The sequence below is a fragment of the Tamandua tetradactyla genome, chromosome 9 (assembly GCF_023851605.1).
Source record: "Tamandua tetradactyla isolate mTamTet1 chromosome 9, mTamTet1.pri, whole genome shotgun sequence".
Lineage (NCBI taxonomy): Eukaryota > Metazoa > Chordata > Mammalia > Pilosa > Myrmecophagidae > Tamandua > Tamandua tetradactyla.
The window spans coordinates 49,524,839-49,539,117 of record NC_135335.1 but is presented as its reverse complement, the minus strand read 5'-3'; the positions used below and the strand labels follow the sequence as shown (position 1 = coordinate 49,539,117).

The 14,279-nt window shown below is 56.9% G+C and overlaps 1 protein-coding gene across 1 annotated transcript in view; it reads right to left on the bottom strand.

Annotated features, from left to right (window-relative positions):
* Positions 1-10,693: 10,693 nt before the first annotated feature.
* The window catches only part of LOC143645692 (uncharacterized), a 5,628-nt gene continuing 2,042 nt past the window's right edge, over positions 10,694-14,279 (bottom strand). The window contains exon 4 of the mRNA XM_077114900.1: positions 10,694-13,892. Coding sequence (XP_076971015.1) covers positions 13,783-13,892 — 110 coding nt within the window. The 3' untranslated portion in view covers positions 10,694-13,782. The remainder of the gene's footprint in view (positions 13,893-14,279) is intronic.

Sequence of the window (14,279 nt, the reverse complement as noted above, 5' to 3'; positions counted from 1 at the left end):
CTGCTTTGGCCGTGTGGCCGGTGGCTGGTCCTCCCCGCCAGGCTTCCCCAGCCCAGCTCCCAGCCGTGGCACCCACACTGACCCTGCATCCACAGGCACTCACTGTCCCCGCATGGCCTCGCTGCCTCCTTGATAACTCACACACACGGACACGCGCTGGGCCCACAGCAACCAGCACAGACCTCTGTGGTGAGCTGGGCGCTGCCCGGGTGTTTGGTGCCTCTCCACGAAATTGGAGGCCTGGTTCCCCAGAGCTCAGCCCACTCCAGAACTGCTGGCAAGTCTTTTTTCCACAGTCACCTGCAGCCTTGAGGTCCAGGGCAGACGGGTGGACTGTCAGGCAGACAGCCCCCCACAGGCTGCCCAGAGCTATGCCACATACCTAGTAACAGGACTCATACCCTGCATATGTAAAGAGTTCCTACAACTCAACAATAAAATGACAGCAACAGAGGAGGAAAATGGGCAGAAACCCTGAGTGGGCAGCCACTGGTCACTGCACCTCTGAAAAGATGCTCGTCCTCATCAGCAGTCAGGGAAATGCCAGGAAAACCTCAGTGAGATGCCACCTATACCCACTGTCCACGCCCTTGCCCACTGCCCACCACCCAACACCCACACACACCACCCACACCCACCACCCACTCCCACCACCCACGCCCACCACCCACACCCACCACCCACGCCCACACCCACCACCCACTCCCACCACCCACACCCACGCCCACCACCCACACTCCCACCACCCATGCCCACGCCCATCACCTACACCCATTACCCATGCCCACGCCCATCACCCACGCCCACTGCACACTCCCACCACCCACGCCCATCACCCACACCCACCACCCACTCCCACGCCCATCATCCATGCCCACCACCCACGCCCACAGCCGTCACACATGCACACGCCCACACCCACCACCCACGCCCACCGCCCCTGCCCCCGCCCACCACCCACACCCACCGCCCCTGTCCCCACCCACCACCCACGCCCATGCCCACCACCCACCCCCACCACCCACCACTGCAGGTAAAGTTTTAAAGTCCAACACCCTGTGTCAGCCAGCATACGGGGCAATGGGAACTCGACGCATTTCTGGTAGAAGCATAAGTTAGTTTAAATGATTTCAGCTACTTTTGAGAAGCGGGAGGCATCTGCTGATGTGCCATGTCCCGGCACCACACAGGGTTGGTGTCCTGGCACGTGGATCACCACCAGGTGAGACTGTCCCACCTGCTGCAGGTGCTATGGCGAGCAGCTCATACCTGAGACCTGGGCAATGAGAGCCACCTCGCCCAGGGTGCTGGGGACACAAACCACCCCCGGGTGCCCAGAAGCCCTGCCCATGACACAAGGAGAGCATTCAGAGGGGCAGAAGTGCTGTCCACAGTACAGCGAATACATCTCAACTCTGACGAAGAAAATTCCAGCAAATGCGTTGGCTTGTAGGGTGTGGGCTGGCCTGGGATTTAAAAAGCAAGTCCACCCTGAGTGGGAACTCAGGCCTCTAGACAACCCCCCACACCCCACCAGGCGACGGCCACAAAAGGCCCCTTGCAGGCCTCCACACTCTCCTCCCATCCTGCGTTCCCTGCTCGCAGCGTCCCTGTCCCAAGCACTCTTCTCCGCGCCACTCCCCCCCCCAACCCGCACCCACGGACGCCCAGCACCATTCCCACTTCTCTTGGGCCTCTCTGAGGCTTTTCCAACCCCAGCTCCCGGGTTCCAGCCCAGGGACAGTGCTCCCGTAAGTCCCCTTTTGCCCCAGGCTCCTCCCAGCAGGGGCTGTGGTGAGACTGCTCATCGAGACTCTTCCCAGTTTGGCCCCAAGCCCCGTAGGAGCAGGGACTGAGCTGGTCTCGTTCACCCCCGCCAGAGTGTCAAGCAGACCTGGTGCCTGGCAGACATCCGATTAGAGATGCATGGCCGAGGGTGGTGGACGGGTGAGTGGATGGCTGGACAGATGGGTGGGTGGGTGGGTGTGTGGATGAGTGGGTGGGTGGGTGGGTAAATGGGGGGGTGGGTGAAAGTCTGTCATTGCAGAGCCTGACAGGTGCAGGCCGTGCTTGTTCTCAAAGGAGAGGGCGGGCTCTTTAACACCAGTGAAATATGTTCATTTCAAAGCACCTGAAAGTGTGCTCTTTTTTTTTTTTTCACTCTAAATCTGGGGCAGAAACCGAATTCCACGGGAAGCAGAGGAGGCCGCGCTGCTCCTCCTCGTGGCGGCCTCTGTCCACACCGTGCCTGCTCCAGGTGCCGTGCCCCCGCCCAGCGACCTTTAGACGGGGGCCTCGGAGCCCCAGGAGAGGCACCGTGGCCTTTCCGAGAAGCTCATAAAGTGTCGGCAGCGGCAAATGGGGCTTAAAGGGTAAACGATTCCTGTCTGGCTTTCTGTGTTCTCACTGCAGAATCCCCTCTAATCTCTGCAGGCTCCTTCGAGCCGCCCAAAGCCAGGCCCTGCCTCCCGCCACCGACTACAGGAAAGCCGGGCCCCCTCCTCACCATAGGGGGGTCAGCGGCGTCACGCGGCCTCAGGGGCCTGTGTGCCCCCCGGTCAGGAACCCCATTAGGAGCCTCTCAGGATCCCGCTCGGGGCCAGCTCCCAGCTCTGGTGGGATGAGGCCGAGGAACCCAGCTCTTCCTCCAAAGCTGCCCATGGGTGGGGGGCTGGGGAAGACCCCCATCCCGCCCCAGCCCCTACCCCATCGGCCCCCGGCGGCTGGGCGCAGGTGACCATCCACCTTGGAGTTCTGAATATACAAAGTTCTTCATTTCCGCGTCGGCTCTGCCAGTCCCTTACCATTCACCCACACCCTCAAATTTAAAAGTCTCCCCTCTGTGGGTTTTCATAAGCTTTCACTTCTGTTTTTATCCAGTTTCCTAAGACTTGGTTCTTAAAGTTTTAATGTGTTAATCTACTGGCTATCTATTTCAGATATGAACTGATTTTTTTTTTCTGCCTCAAAAAGCTTCATAATTACTCTGAAACAAGTTACTGAGCAGTTTCTCTTCGGTGCCTTACAGTGCCCCTTTAACATATTAAACCCATAAAGGTAACAGGGTTTGGCCAGTGGCTCTGATCTGCCCTTTCTTGGGCTCGAAAGCGACCAGAGCAAGGGCTGTGGCTGCAGAGAGGTTGGGGCATCGGAGGGGGGCTGCAGTTTAACTCCTGTGCCCTCACACAGCTGGCCTGGGTCCCTCTCCCCTGCACCCCCTTGAGCCTCACAAACTCCCCGGCGTCCCCACCCCTAGGCAGGCCTAGAGGGACACATTCCTGGCCGCTGTGGCACGGCCAGCCAGCAGGCGTCCAGCCGCGGGGACCACAGGGACTTCACCACCTACCCACTCTCCCTACCCGGTGAGTGTCCTTCACTCCGCAGTGGGGCGGGGGGGACGGCTCTTAGACCAGGGTCGGGTAGCGGGCAGTCCACCCCGCCGGTCCAGGGGGCCAGTCTCAGGGGAGGTGAGGGGTGCTGGGCTTGGCTCATGGGGCAGCCGTTGTGGCCCTCCATACCCCTCCCCAGATAATGGGTGTTTGGAAGCCTGCAGGGAGGGAGGTGCCTCTGACGGAGCACAAATAGAGGAGGCTGACCCTGCTGCAAGTGAACAGCTGGCCCCGGGGCCGGGCAGGAGCAGCAACCCGCAGGCCTGGGCCCCGCACCTGCGCACAACCACGCGCGTGTCAGCGGTGCGCAGGCTGAGGCTCACGGGTGCGCACTCAGGAGGCGGCGGCCCCTCGCGCAAGACGATTTAGGGTTTGGGTGGTGTTGGCGCAGCATCCCTACAGGCGCGGCCTGGAGCGCCCGGGGCCCTGGCGGAAGCACGCATGGGCAGGACTGGCATCAACCCAGCCCTGGGGTCAGGTCTCCAGCTGTTTTCTCAGCACCAGGCACTGGGGCTGCTCACTCTCCCTGCGCAAGATGGCCCCCGAAGACCCCACCCCTACGGGGCCCACGCACTCCGCGCCCGGCTCACGTCACAGCCCTGCCCGCGCCACATCCACGCCCATAGTTCTTGCCACGCCCACGTGCACCACAGCCCTGCCCACAGTTCTTGCCACGCCCATGTGCACCACTGCCCCGCCCATGTGCTCCGCGCCTGCCCAAGCCACAGCCGCCCTGGGCCCCCAGCCTCCCACCCCACGCAGCAGGAAGGTTCCATCAGCATGAAAGCGTCACCTGTCCAAGTTCCAAGCGAGGACTCTGGCTGTAGTCACCAAGATCTTCATTTTCACGCCCCCTCCCCTTGACCAGCGTCCAGCAGGTGGACTCCCTGTTGCTGGGAAAAGGCCCTCAGTGGGGGAGACCCCAAGTCCCCAATTGCGTTGAAGGATTCCCGGCTGCCCGTCTCCAACCGCGGCCTAGCGCAGGCCACACGGGATGCGCGGCTGTGGCATGGGGAGGTGGCTCACAGCCAGCACACTTGGCACACCCTAGCCCCCTTCCCATGCCTGCTCAGGGCCGGCCGGACTGCCGAGGAAAGGCCAAGAGCAGGGTGCCCCTGTGACCATGTCCTCCCACTGCAGCTTCCCGGAGGGGCCCCTGGATGGGCAACGATGTTGGGGGAGACACCTGTCCCCTGGGGGCCTGCGGCCAGTGCCAGCCATCACACAGTCCAGCAGCCCGCGCTTGACCCCAGGGTCTGGTAAGGTGGTCCTCGTCTGGGGTGCAGGAGGTGACGAAGATTGGGGGGCTGTGTCTGCCTGTCTGCCCCACCCCGCAGTCTGATGCCCTGCACCCTCGGTGGGCAGCTGTGGGTGGTTGTGGGCGGCGGCCTGGGCGAGCTCAGCAGTGGTCGGTGGGCACTGATGGCCACAACAGCTGCTCCCTGGGACCTTCGCTTGGCCCGGACCCCTCGGTTCCTGCAGGCAGCCGGCCACCTGGAGAGTCGGCCTCCTTCAGAAAGAACGTGAGGCCTGAGGATGAATGGACTGCACATGGGCCGGAGGCTGTTAGTAGGGAGCCGGAGCCCCAACTCTTTACCTGGGCTTAAAATAGAGACTTTTAGAAAAGCCCTAAAAGAAATCGACCCATTTAGGGCAAGTTGCCCTGGCGCCCGGCATTGCAGGAACACCCTGTTCTTAGAGAAGGCCCAGGGGCCCGTCACCCGTCTGGGCTGCAGGGCTGGGAACACGAGGGGTATGGCTGTGGCCAGGCCGGGCCGCTTGGAGCCCCCACCACCCGCCAGAACTTTCAACAGTGCTGCACCGTCTACCCAGGAGCAACAACTGCCTGACTTCTCCAAGCGCAGCACCTACCAAAATCCCAGGGGCGGCGGGGGGGTACACGGCGAGAAGCAGCTTCCTGCCCTGGGCAAAGCCACATTCCTGGGACCACATCAGTCACCACGACTGAACTGATCAAAATAATGAGACGGCGCCTGCAGTTGCCTCCAGCCAGGCCTCCTGCTGCCGGTGAAGGGACACGGCCTGGGGCGCCCAAGAGCGAGAAGGATGGAGAGAACGCCCTGTGTCCGGTCTGTGTCCGGTCTGGGATGAAATTGTTGGTGTAAGGCTAGCAGAAGTGTCTATTCTAGAATGTTTTAAACCCTTACGCCAAGGCAAAGAAAAAAAGGGGATGTGAGCAGCCAAGATTGTGCAGGCATTTAATCACAGGTCGTCAGACCAGCAGCGCTCCCAGCTAGGTGTCGTAGGGAGCTGTTTGTATATTTATTTCAAGCAGAAAAAACAGCTGCAAACAAACACATTTGGGTTTGGAAAACTCTATTATTTAACCTAGGGCATCTTGCTTTCAAATTTTAGAAGTTTTAAAATAAGATACTTTACATTTTAAGTTGCAGTAAAAGAGACTTTCGAGTTATCTTGATGCACTCTTTTCCCAATAGGAACCTGCAATTCGAGCAGTAACTTAAAGGCCCCGAGAGTCCCCGCTATCCCGTGCTCCACGCCAGCCCCTTGCTGTGAAGGCATCCAGGCAGCTGGGCCTCCTGGGAGGGGCAGCACAGCTCATCAGGCATCGCCCTGGAGAATCATTTGCCACGATGGCTGGTGCAGAGTGGGTGCACGGGGTGCAAAAACCCACCCCCGAAGGCGCCCCTGGTTCCTGCGAGCATGTGTCACAGGCCAGCGCTCCCACAGTGTTCAGAAGTTTGGTCAGACACTGAGCTCTTGTGTCTTTGGTTTGTTCTCTGGACAGTTTCTTGTAGAAAACGCTACAGCTTTGTAGGATTTGTAAGTAACCTGGATTTTTGGCCTGTTTTCTGAAAAGGCCAAGTGCCAAAAGGAGTTATATCTCTTATTTTGGATTTTCTCTGAGAACCCAAACTAGTACTTGACTGGTAAATAAACAAGCAGTTAGTTGTATTGCTTTCATCAGGACAGTGGTAGAAACTAAAACTCAAGCATTAAAATTCAGATGTACACCCTTCTACCGTTTAGTTTAAAGCTAGAGATGATTCATATGATCTGTTAAGTGTGCAATTAAAATATGGTATTAAGTATTTCTCACATTTTGTAGGAGTACTGTTAGGTGAAACCACATCAAAGCTCCCCCACTCTTAAATACAAGTCAATTGTGAAGGAAATGTAGAAAGGGAGACCAGAAGCTCTTTACAAATATGTCAAGAATTAAACATCTTCCAAATCCCACCTAGAATAAGTGACCTCCTGCTACTTGCATGCAGTTTACTACTTACTGTGTGGGGGTCTATTACTGGAGGGTCACGGACATCTCAGTTTAGACATCCAGGAAGCAGGCCAGGGTTCATTCTGGTCCTCCGGGGCATGGGGAATGCCTGCACCTCTGGGTGGTGTGATGGTTGGTTCTGGTGTCCATGTGGCCAAGTGATGGTGCCCAGTGGTCTGGTCAGGCAAGCCGTGGCCTGACCTTCGCTGCAGGGCTGTATCGTGGCTGATACACTGGAAGGCTGGCGTATTAAATCATCAGGTGATTGTGTCTGTAGCTGATGACATCTGTGATCAACTGAGGCGCCACTACCATCGCCGAGATGACCCAATCAGTCGGGGGCTTTTAAGGAAGAAGAGAGACTTCCACTGCTTCTGCAGCCAGCGCGTCTCCTGGGGCCCTCGTCCAGACCCTTCATTAGAGCCGCCGGCTTCACATCAGCCTGTCTGGTTCAGACTGTGCATGTCACTGTCTGACATTCTAGCGACTACTGCGTGATCAATAAGATTCCGTCAAAAATGCCACTTTCCAAAGCGAAAAGCACCATGCTGAGAGGGGCGACTTCTATCCCACAGGAGTGGGTTGTGGGATCTTTAAGAGAAGTATGTTTAATGAATCAAGGTGAAAAAAGGCACAACTAAAAACTGTAAAAAAATAAAAATAAAAATAAAAACAAAGAAGAAAGAAAGAAAGGAAGGGAAAAAAGGAAACACCCAGCACCTGGGCAGTTAGGAGCCCCCATGCAGGGAGAAGTTCTGGGGAGGCACCACAGACACGTCTGTGCCATGGGGGGGCCAGTGATGGCACGTGTACCCGCCTGCCTGCTCCCACGACACACTCATTTGTCCCGCAGACGTCACTCACGAGACACAGGCACAAGAAGGGGCTACTGTGGGTTCCAGCCAGGGGCCGGCCCTTCCCGACCCAGGGGGGCCTGCGGGACTGGTCCCAGGGAGAAGGTGCCCCAGCAAGGCTCCCAGGAAGCGACCCTGTCCTTCCTCTTTTCTGGAAAGCAAGGACGAGCCGCCCCCAGGAATCCTCTTCCTCGCAGTGCCTGGCCCAGCCTCGAAGCCACAGGACGCATCTCTGCACCGCGCGCTGTGTGCGGCCTGCTGTCCACGCGGCCTGAGGACAGGGAGGACACCGGACCCACACATGACACTTCACCTCGTTCGACAAGAGTCCTTTGTATTTTCCTCTTTCCATTTTACTGATGTTAGTCGAGTGAGTATATGCGGACTCAGACGGAAACTCAACAAGCATCGTAACCCTCAGGAGAGCGTTTCTACTTCTAGTTTATGTAACAGTGACTGTCCTGAGCAAATCGTTTCTCTTTTTCCATTTCTATTCGCTGTTATCAGTGATTATGTTCTCCTACCATGAACACAGAAGATTTCATGAACCATCCTGCAGTTGGGTACTTGGAACGCAAAATCCACATCTGCAGACAAGTGCTGACTTCCTCCAGTGACGGAACCTGGATAAACCCTGGTGTAAAGCTTCACTGGTGCACGCCATGCTCACTGCAAACCAGGACCCGTGCTGCGGGCTCCAGGCACGTGCCCACCTATCTCGTGCTCACAGGTATGGGGTCAGTGCAGGGAGCAGCCAGGCCTGGGCACGGAGCAGGGCCCTCTGGCTGACCCCCTTCACCCTGGCCTCCTGCCCTGCCCCCAGCACAGCGAGCCCTGCTGCCTTTGCCCACGTGGCTCCCTCTGTCTGAGACGCGGCCCCCGACCCCGCTGACCCCGCCTCATCCTCAGGTGCGAGGCCCTGGCCCTGGAAAAGTGTGGTCTGACCTCCCGGCAAGATGTCATCCCTGCTGTCCCTCTCGCAGGCTCCCCAGGCCACCCGGCTTTCCTCGTGTGCGGTTATCACAGCGTCTAATCCATCCTCATATGCAACTCATGCCACCTGTGTGGCTCCCTCCCAGCTCCTCCACGGAGACCAAGTCAGGCCAGGGCCTGCTTTCTTCACTGGCCGTGTCGTATGTTCTCAGGGCAGGGGCGGAGGTGCTGTGCCGGTTTGAAAGGTTTATGTACCCTAGAGAAGCCGTGTTTGAATCCTGAGCCATCTTGCGGGGGCAGCCCTTTCGTTCAGTCCCTTTTTAGTACTGTAGGTTGGGCAGTTGATTAGGTTATCACCACAGAGATGTGACTCACCAAATTATGGGCATTAACCTTTGATTAGATGGAGATATGTCCCCACCCGTTCCTGGTGGGTCTTGATTAGTTTACTGGAGTCCTATAAAAGAGGAAACATCTTGGAGAGATTCCCTTGTTGAGGACCAGGAGAGCCCACACAGCCAGAGACCTTTGGAAAATGTCCCTGGGGGAGCTTCATGAAGCAAGAGGCCTGGAGAGGAAGCTAGCAGACATGGCCATGATCACCAGGTGCCTTTCCAGTCGAGAGAGAAACCCTGAATTTCATCGGCCTTCTTGAACCAAGGTTATCTTTTCCCTGGATGCCTTAGATTAGACATTTCTATAGCCTGGCTTGAATTTGGACATTTTCACAGGTTTAGAACTATAAACTCGTAACTTAATAAATTCCCCTTTGCAAAAGCCATTCCATTTCTGGCATATCACATTCCAGCAACTAATAAACTAGAACAGGTGCTTCAGGCATTTGGGTCAAATAGTCCTTTCTTCTGCAGGTATTAGTCAGATCTTGCTGTGATGACAATGTGTAACCGCAACTAATAAACTAGAACAGGTGCTTCGGGCATTTGGGTCAAATAGTCCTTTCTTCTGCAGGTATTAGTCAGATCTTGCTGTGATGACAATGTGTAACCTCCAAATAGCAGTGCAGCTTGGCTCGGCTTGGCTGGGGCTGAGACTGGCCTGGGCAGGGCTGGGCTATGTCTGGGCCATGGTTTGGCTGAGGTTGGGCTGGCTTAAGTTGAAACAGTCTGTGACTGGACTGTGACTCAGCTGGGCTAGTCTGTGAATGGGCTAGGCGGGGGCGGGGCCGCATTGGGTTGCCCTGGGCTCAGGTTCTGTGTCTGTTCCGTCCTATCAGTTCTGCTTCTCAGTCAGGGGCCAGTCTGGGGAGGAGTGGTGGCCTGGGCATGTCCTCCCCACAGCAGATGGCATGAACACATGGACGAGCAGAATTCAGGATGTGTCTCAGCCTCTTTCTGCAGAACTGGCCCAGCACGCTTGTGCCTGTAGCCATGGGTAAGCGCAAGTCCTACGGCCTCTAGCCAAGGGTGTGGGGAGGTCAACTCTGTCCATGTATGAAAACCAAATGCCCCTTGGGGGCCGGTCTGCAAAGCCCTACTGCCACCGCCGGGCAGAACACTTGGGCCAAGAGGATGCCCTCCTGAGCCCCAGGGGGCCTAGGGCCTGGACTCCAGCAAGGTTCCAGGCCTGAGAGTGACACTGAGCAGGATGGGGCCACAAGTGACAGGATCAGGCAAGTATGTGCAGGCCAGGGCTACTGAGACCAGGTGGGCGAGGGCCCAGAGTTAGGGGCCGGGGGCCAGGAGGGGCTGTCTGAGTCTGCCCAGGGGGCTGCCGGGGGAATCTCCAGGCAACCTTGCTACACACACTCCCCTCTGGCCCCCTGCTTGGCGCTCACACGGACCTTCAGAGTCTGCGGCTGGACCTGGGCAGCGGGTGACAGGGGTGACGGCCACTGCAGGCTGGAGAAGGAGGGAGCTAGGGATTTCCTTCAGCGGCCTCACCCTTTGTGTCAAGAGGCCCACGGCCCATGCCGACAGCAGGGCACCCCTCCCTCTCCGAGTGACCACTTAGCTGGTCTGTCTCTTTTGTGGTCCACTCGGGTGCTGAGTGCCACCCTGTTGAGGCTGACACAGGGGGTGCAGGCCCTTCTGCCCTGGATTCCCCCCTTTAACTGAGACCCATCCCCTCTCCCCTGTGGGACAAGCAAGGGCAGCTGGGCAAGGTTGAGTGGACAGCAGCTGGGAGCCAGGCCTGGGGTGTACTTGGGGACATAAACGGGCTCTATGAGCCTCACTCTCGTATGGGTGTTTGTCCATCCCTTCATTTACTGTCACAAGTAAGACAAAACTGAAACAATGAAGATGGGTCAGAACTTTATTCACTGGTTTGTCTGTCAATGATGTGAGCTACTTCTTTCCTGAGTCAGGTAACAGTTTTTGAAGATTATACCCTCAAGTGTTTATGCTATTCAGAATGTAGGGCTACACATAACAAACCTTAAAGTTTCATAGGCATTATTAACATTTTCTCCCTCAAATTCTTAAGTGTAGACCACCAGCAAAATAGTAAGCAAAGCCCCGGTCCGCAGCATCCACGGATCCCTGGGGTGTAGACCCCCCCTCGTAGGGATCCCATGTCCCTGAACACACAGCAGCCCCGCCCTGGAATATTCCCTCCGTCCAGACAGGAGTGAGGAAAACAGCCCCATGGGCAGAGGTCCTGGGATATGGGGTAAAATAATTAGCAAGTGATGATTTCTGAGGACATACTTCCTTTTATAACATCTTTATATAATTTAATTTTTAATATGGTTGCCTTTAATAGCTGCCTCACAAAATTCCTAAAAATTTACCTCTGGGGTCTGGGGAGCAGCTGTGAGCCAGCCCAGCCAACCCTTGCAGGCAGAAGCTCAGCCCCACATCTGTTCTGAGTATTTTAGTTACTAAGTCCACGATTCTTAGTGCCAAGGGCAGTTTCCATCCAGAACCTAGATCCGTGGAGTAATGAAAACTCTGAACTTCAAGCTGACCCTCATCCCCTCCCGGAGTAAGGGCTGCTGCCTAAGAAAGATCCGGAGGCACGAATGGGAGAGGCCCAGCCCACTTCCTGCCTCCTGGGGACCTGAATCCCCTCCGGCTCCTTCCCCCCTCCCTCCCCTTCTCTCTCCCAGGAGGGTCTCAAGGGGCTGGTTCTAGAGGGAGTTTTCATCATGCGGAGCTGCTCCCCAGCCTCACCAGCGCACTCCTTGGGGTCACAAGAACCAGAGCTGCCCTTTGCCGAGTTCCCTGCATATGACCCGCCTTCCCCCACACAAACCCCTGGGCCATCACCCCAGCAGCTGGGAGCACTCAGTCCACCCCAGCCCTGATGGCCCCCCAATGTCTTCCAGAGAACCCCGCCCACGGGTACCCCATGGCCTTGGGGCCACCCTCCCTACGTACCCCAGGGCCTCGGGGCCACCTTCCTTACGGGCCTGTGGAGGCCATCCCCCTCCCCCAGCTTACAGACCTTCCACGTGTTGGCCGAGGGGGAGCCTGAGTGCTGGGCCAGGAGGCACCCGGGGACGGCTCATGAGCAGGGACCCAGCACCAGATGTCCGGGTGAAAAGCCTCCCTGGGCCTCATGTCCAGTAAAGAGGGGTGCAGAGAGCTCCTCCTCAGGGGGCTGCAGTTTGAATAGTCATTCTGCACGCAGGTCTCAGCTCAGAGTCCGCCACGTGGCATTTGTTCTTCTCAATGTCCTGACTGGTCCCGCATGGGGGTGGGGTGGGGTGGCTGCCCCTCTGCGCCCAGGGCCTCCTGCATGCGCCTGGGTTGGGGGCGGGCGCCCTGACAGTGGGTTGGGGCCCGTGAGGCTGTGGGGCTCCATGCTCTCACTCTTGGGGGTTGGGGTGGTAAACCCAGAGCTGGCATTGCTATGCCAGCCCAAGGGGCAATTACCCCAGCAGTCTGAGGGAGGGCATCAGACACTGCACCAGGAAGTGTGATACAGAATAATACATGGCCCCACGGAACTGGCCTTGCCAGGGCGACTCCCAGAGCTTCTCGGCTTTCAAGGATTGTTTAGCTCCCGATGTGATTCTATCACTTGGTCAAAAACGGGCAGCCTGAGGGAACCACGAAGTCCCTGAGGCTGACACAAAGCCATAAGCACTCAGTGGGCAGGCTGAGCGGGTGTCTTCTAAGATGCTACGGATTCTCCTCCTGGGAACTCGGACATGGGTGGATAAGGATGTGGTACCAGGCAACCTGCCCGCCAGGCTTGCCAGGTTGGCCACAGAGTCAGAACCACAGCGCACACCAGGGAGCCCCAACCCACGCCCCTTCCACCCCCACCACTCAGCCTTCCCCATGCCATCACCCCTGCCCTGAGCCAGCGTGAGAACGCCACACGTGGCCACACACTGCCCTCCCACGAGAGCAACCCCCAGGACAGACAGGCAGCACCTGGGCCAGGGTTGAGTCTGGCAGACGCCATGGTGGTGCCTGCTGCTGCAGCACCCTCCCTTTTTCTCCTCCTGTCTCTGACCTCCTCCTCCTCTTCCATCTTATCTTTCCTTGAAAGTAAGAGGAGCAGGACTCTGGTGGCAAGTTGGAAAGCAGTCACAGTGAAATGGGGGAGGGGACAATTTCAGGCCCTTCTTTGCTCTCGACCTGAAACCACCCCAATGCCTCCTACACACATTCACCCCAACACGGAATGTCACAACAGCTACAGCCGTGTAGCTCCTCCTCCAGTACCTGTAAAAATCACTCCCCTCCTGCACAGGCTCTGTGAAGAGATGTGCTAGCTGATATGGGGCACCATGTGACTCGAAGGGGACAAAGGGCATCCCCTCTCCTCTGGAAGCTTAGTTCTGAGCAGCTGCTGCCTTCCCCATCGCCTCTGCCCCTGCCTGCTTCCACAGCATTTAGAAACACAAGGCAGACCTGGTTACCGGACCAAAACGGCCACCTGCGCTGGGCGCTGCCAGGAAGGACCCCAGTCCCAGAAGGACTTTTCCAGAGGACAAAAACAACTGACCTGCTGGGGTTTTCCAAGAAAATGGAAAGTACCCTACAGGTCGCTGATAAGCAATACCTAGTGATAAAGCTGGTCTGGGTCCTGCAGAGAAGGTGTACCAGAAAGGAGAAGCATACCATCCGAGCAAGCCTACCTGCTCCCCCACTCTGTAGAAACCCCATGCCAGTCTGTCAGAACATTTCCTCGCTGGCTTCTGCGTTAACCCTACATGGCTTCCTGTTTCCACCTCTTCAGGGGAGCAGCCTTCTGCTCTGTAAATGGAATCACTAAATAATGCTGTAAGATCATAAACTGCATTTAAAGTTCTTCTTTTATCAAAGTGAAAGTCCCAACACCTTCCCCCACGCAGCCGTTGGTCTAGAAGAGGTGGGGGTGAGGGCGTGAGTCCGCCTGGGTCTGAAGGTCAAGTCTGGCCTTTGCCCTTCTACAGGTGTGGCACCAGATGGCCCTCCCCCATGGCTCCTGCCTTTGTCCTGTCTCCTTTCCCCGCTTCCTGGTTCTTCTTTCCTTTCCCAAGGCTGAATGGGCAGAGAGCTGTGAACCAGTAGGGAGATGGGTAGTTCGGGAGGCACCGTCCTGGCTCCCTTAATGTTCTACCCAATGCCTTGGGCCTCACTCAACAACTTGCCCTCCTGGGGGCTGCATCTCCCCAGCTGTCCTGATGCAGTAGCTCCCCCTGCCATCACCAGAGTTTCTGGTGTGTGAGAATAGAGAGGTCATCTATTCTTTCATCTTTTCTGAGCATTCCAGGTTCAAAGATGCTCCTTTTCCCAAGGGCCCTCTAATCAGGGGACTGATAAAGCAGTTCAAAAGTCAACATATCATCTAATTATCAGCGTTTTGCTAAGTGAGTGAGGGTGCAAGATGTGAATCCTCCAGGCCAGGAAAGTAAGACAGATTTCTACATGCTGCTCCATGGAG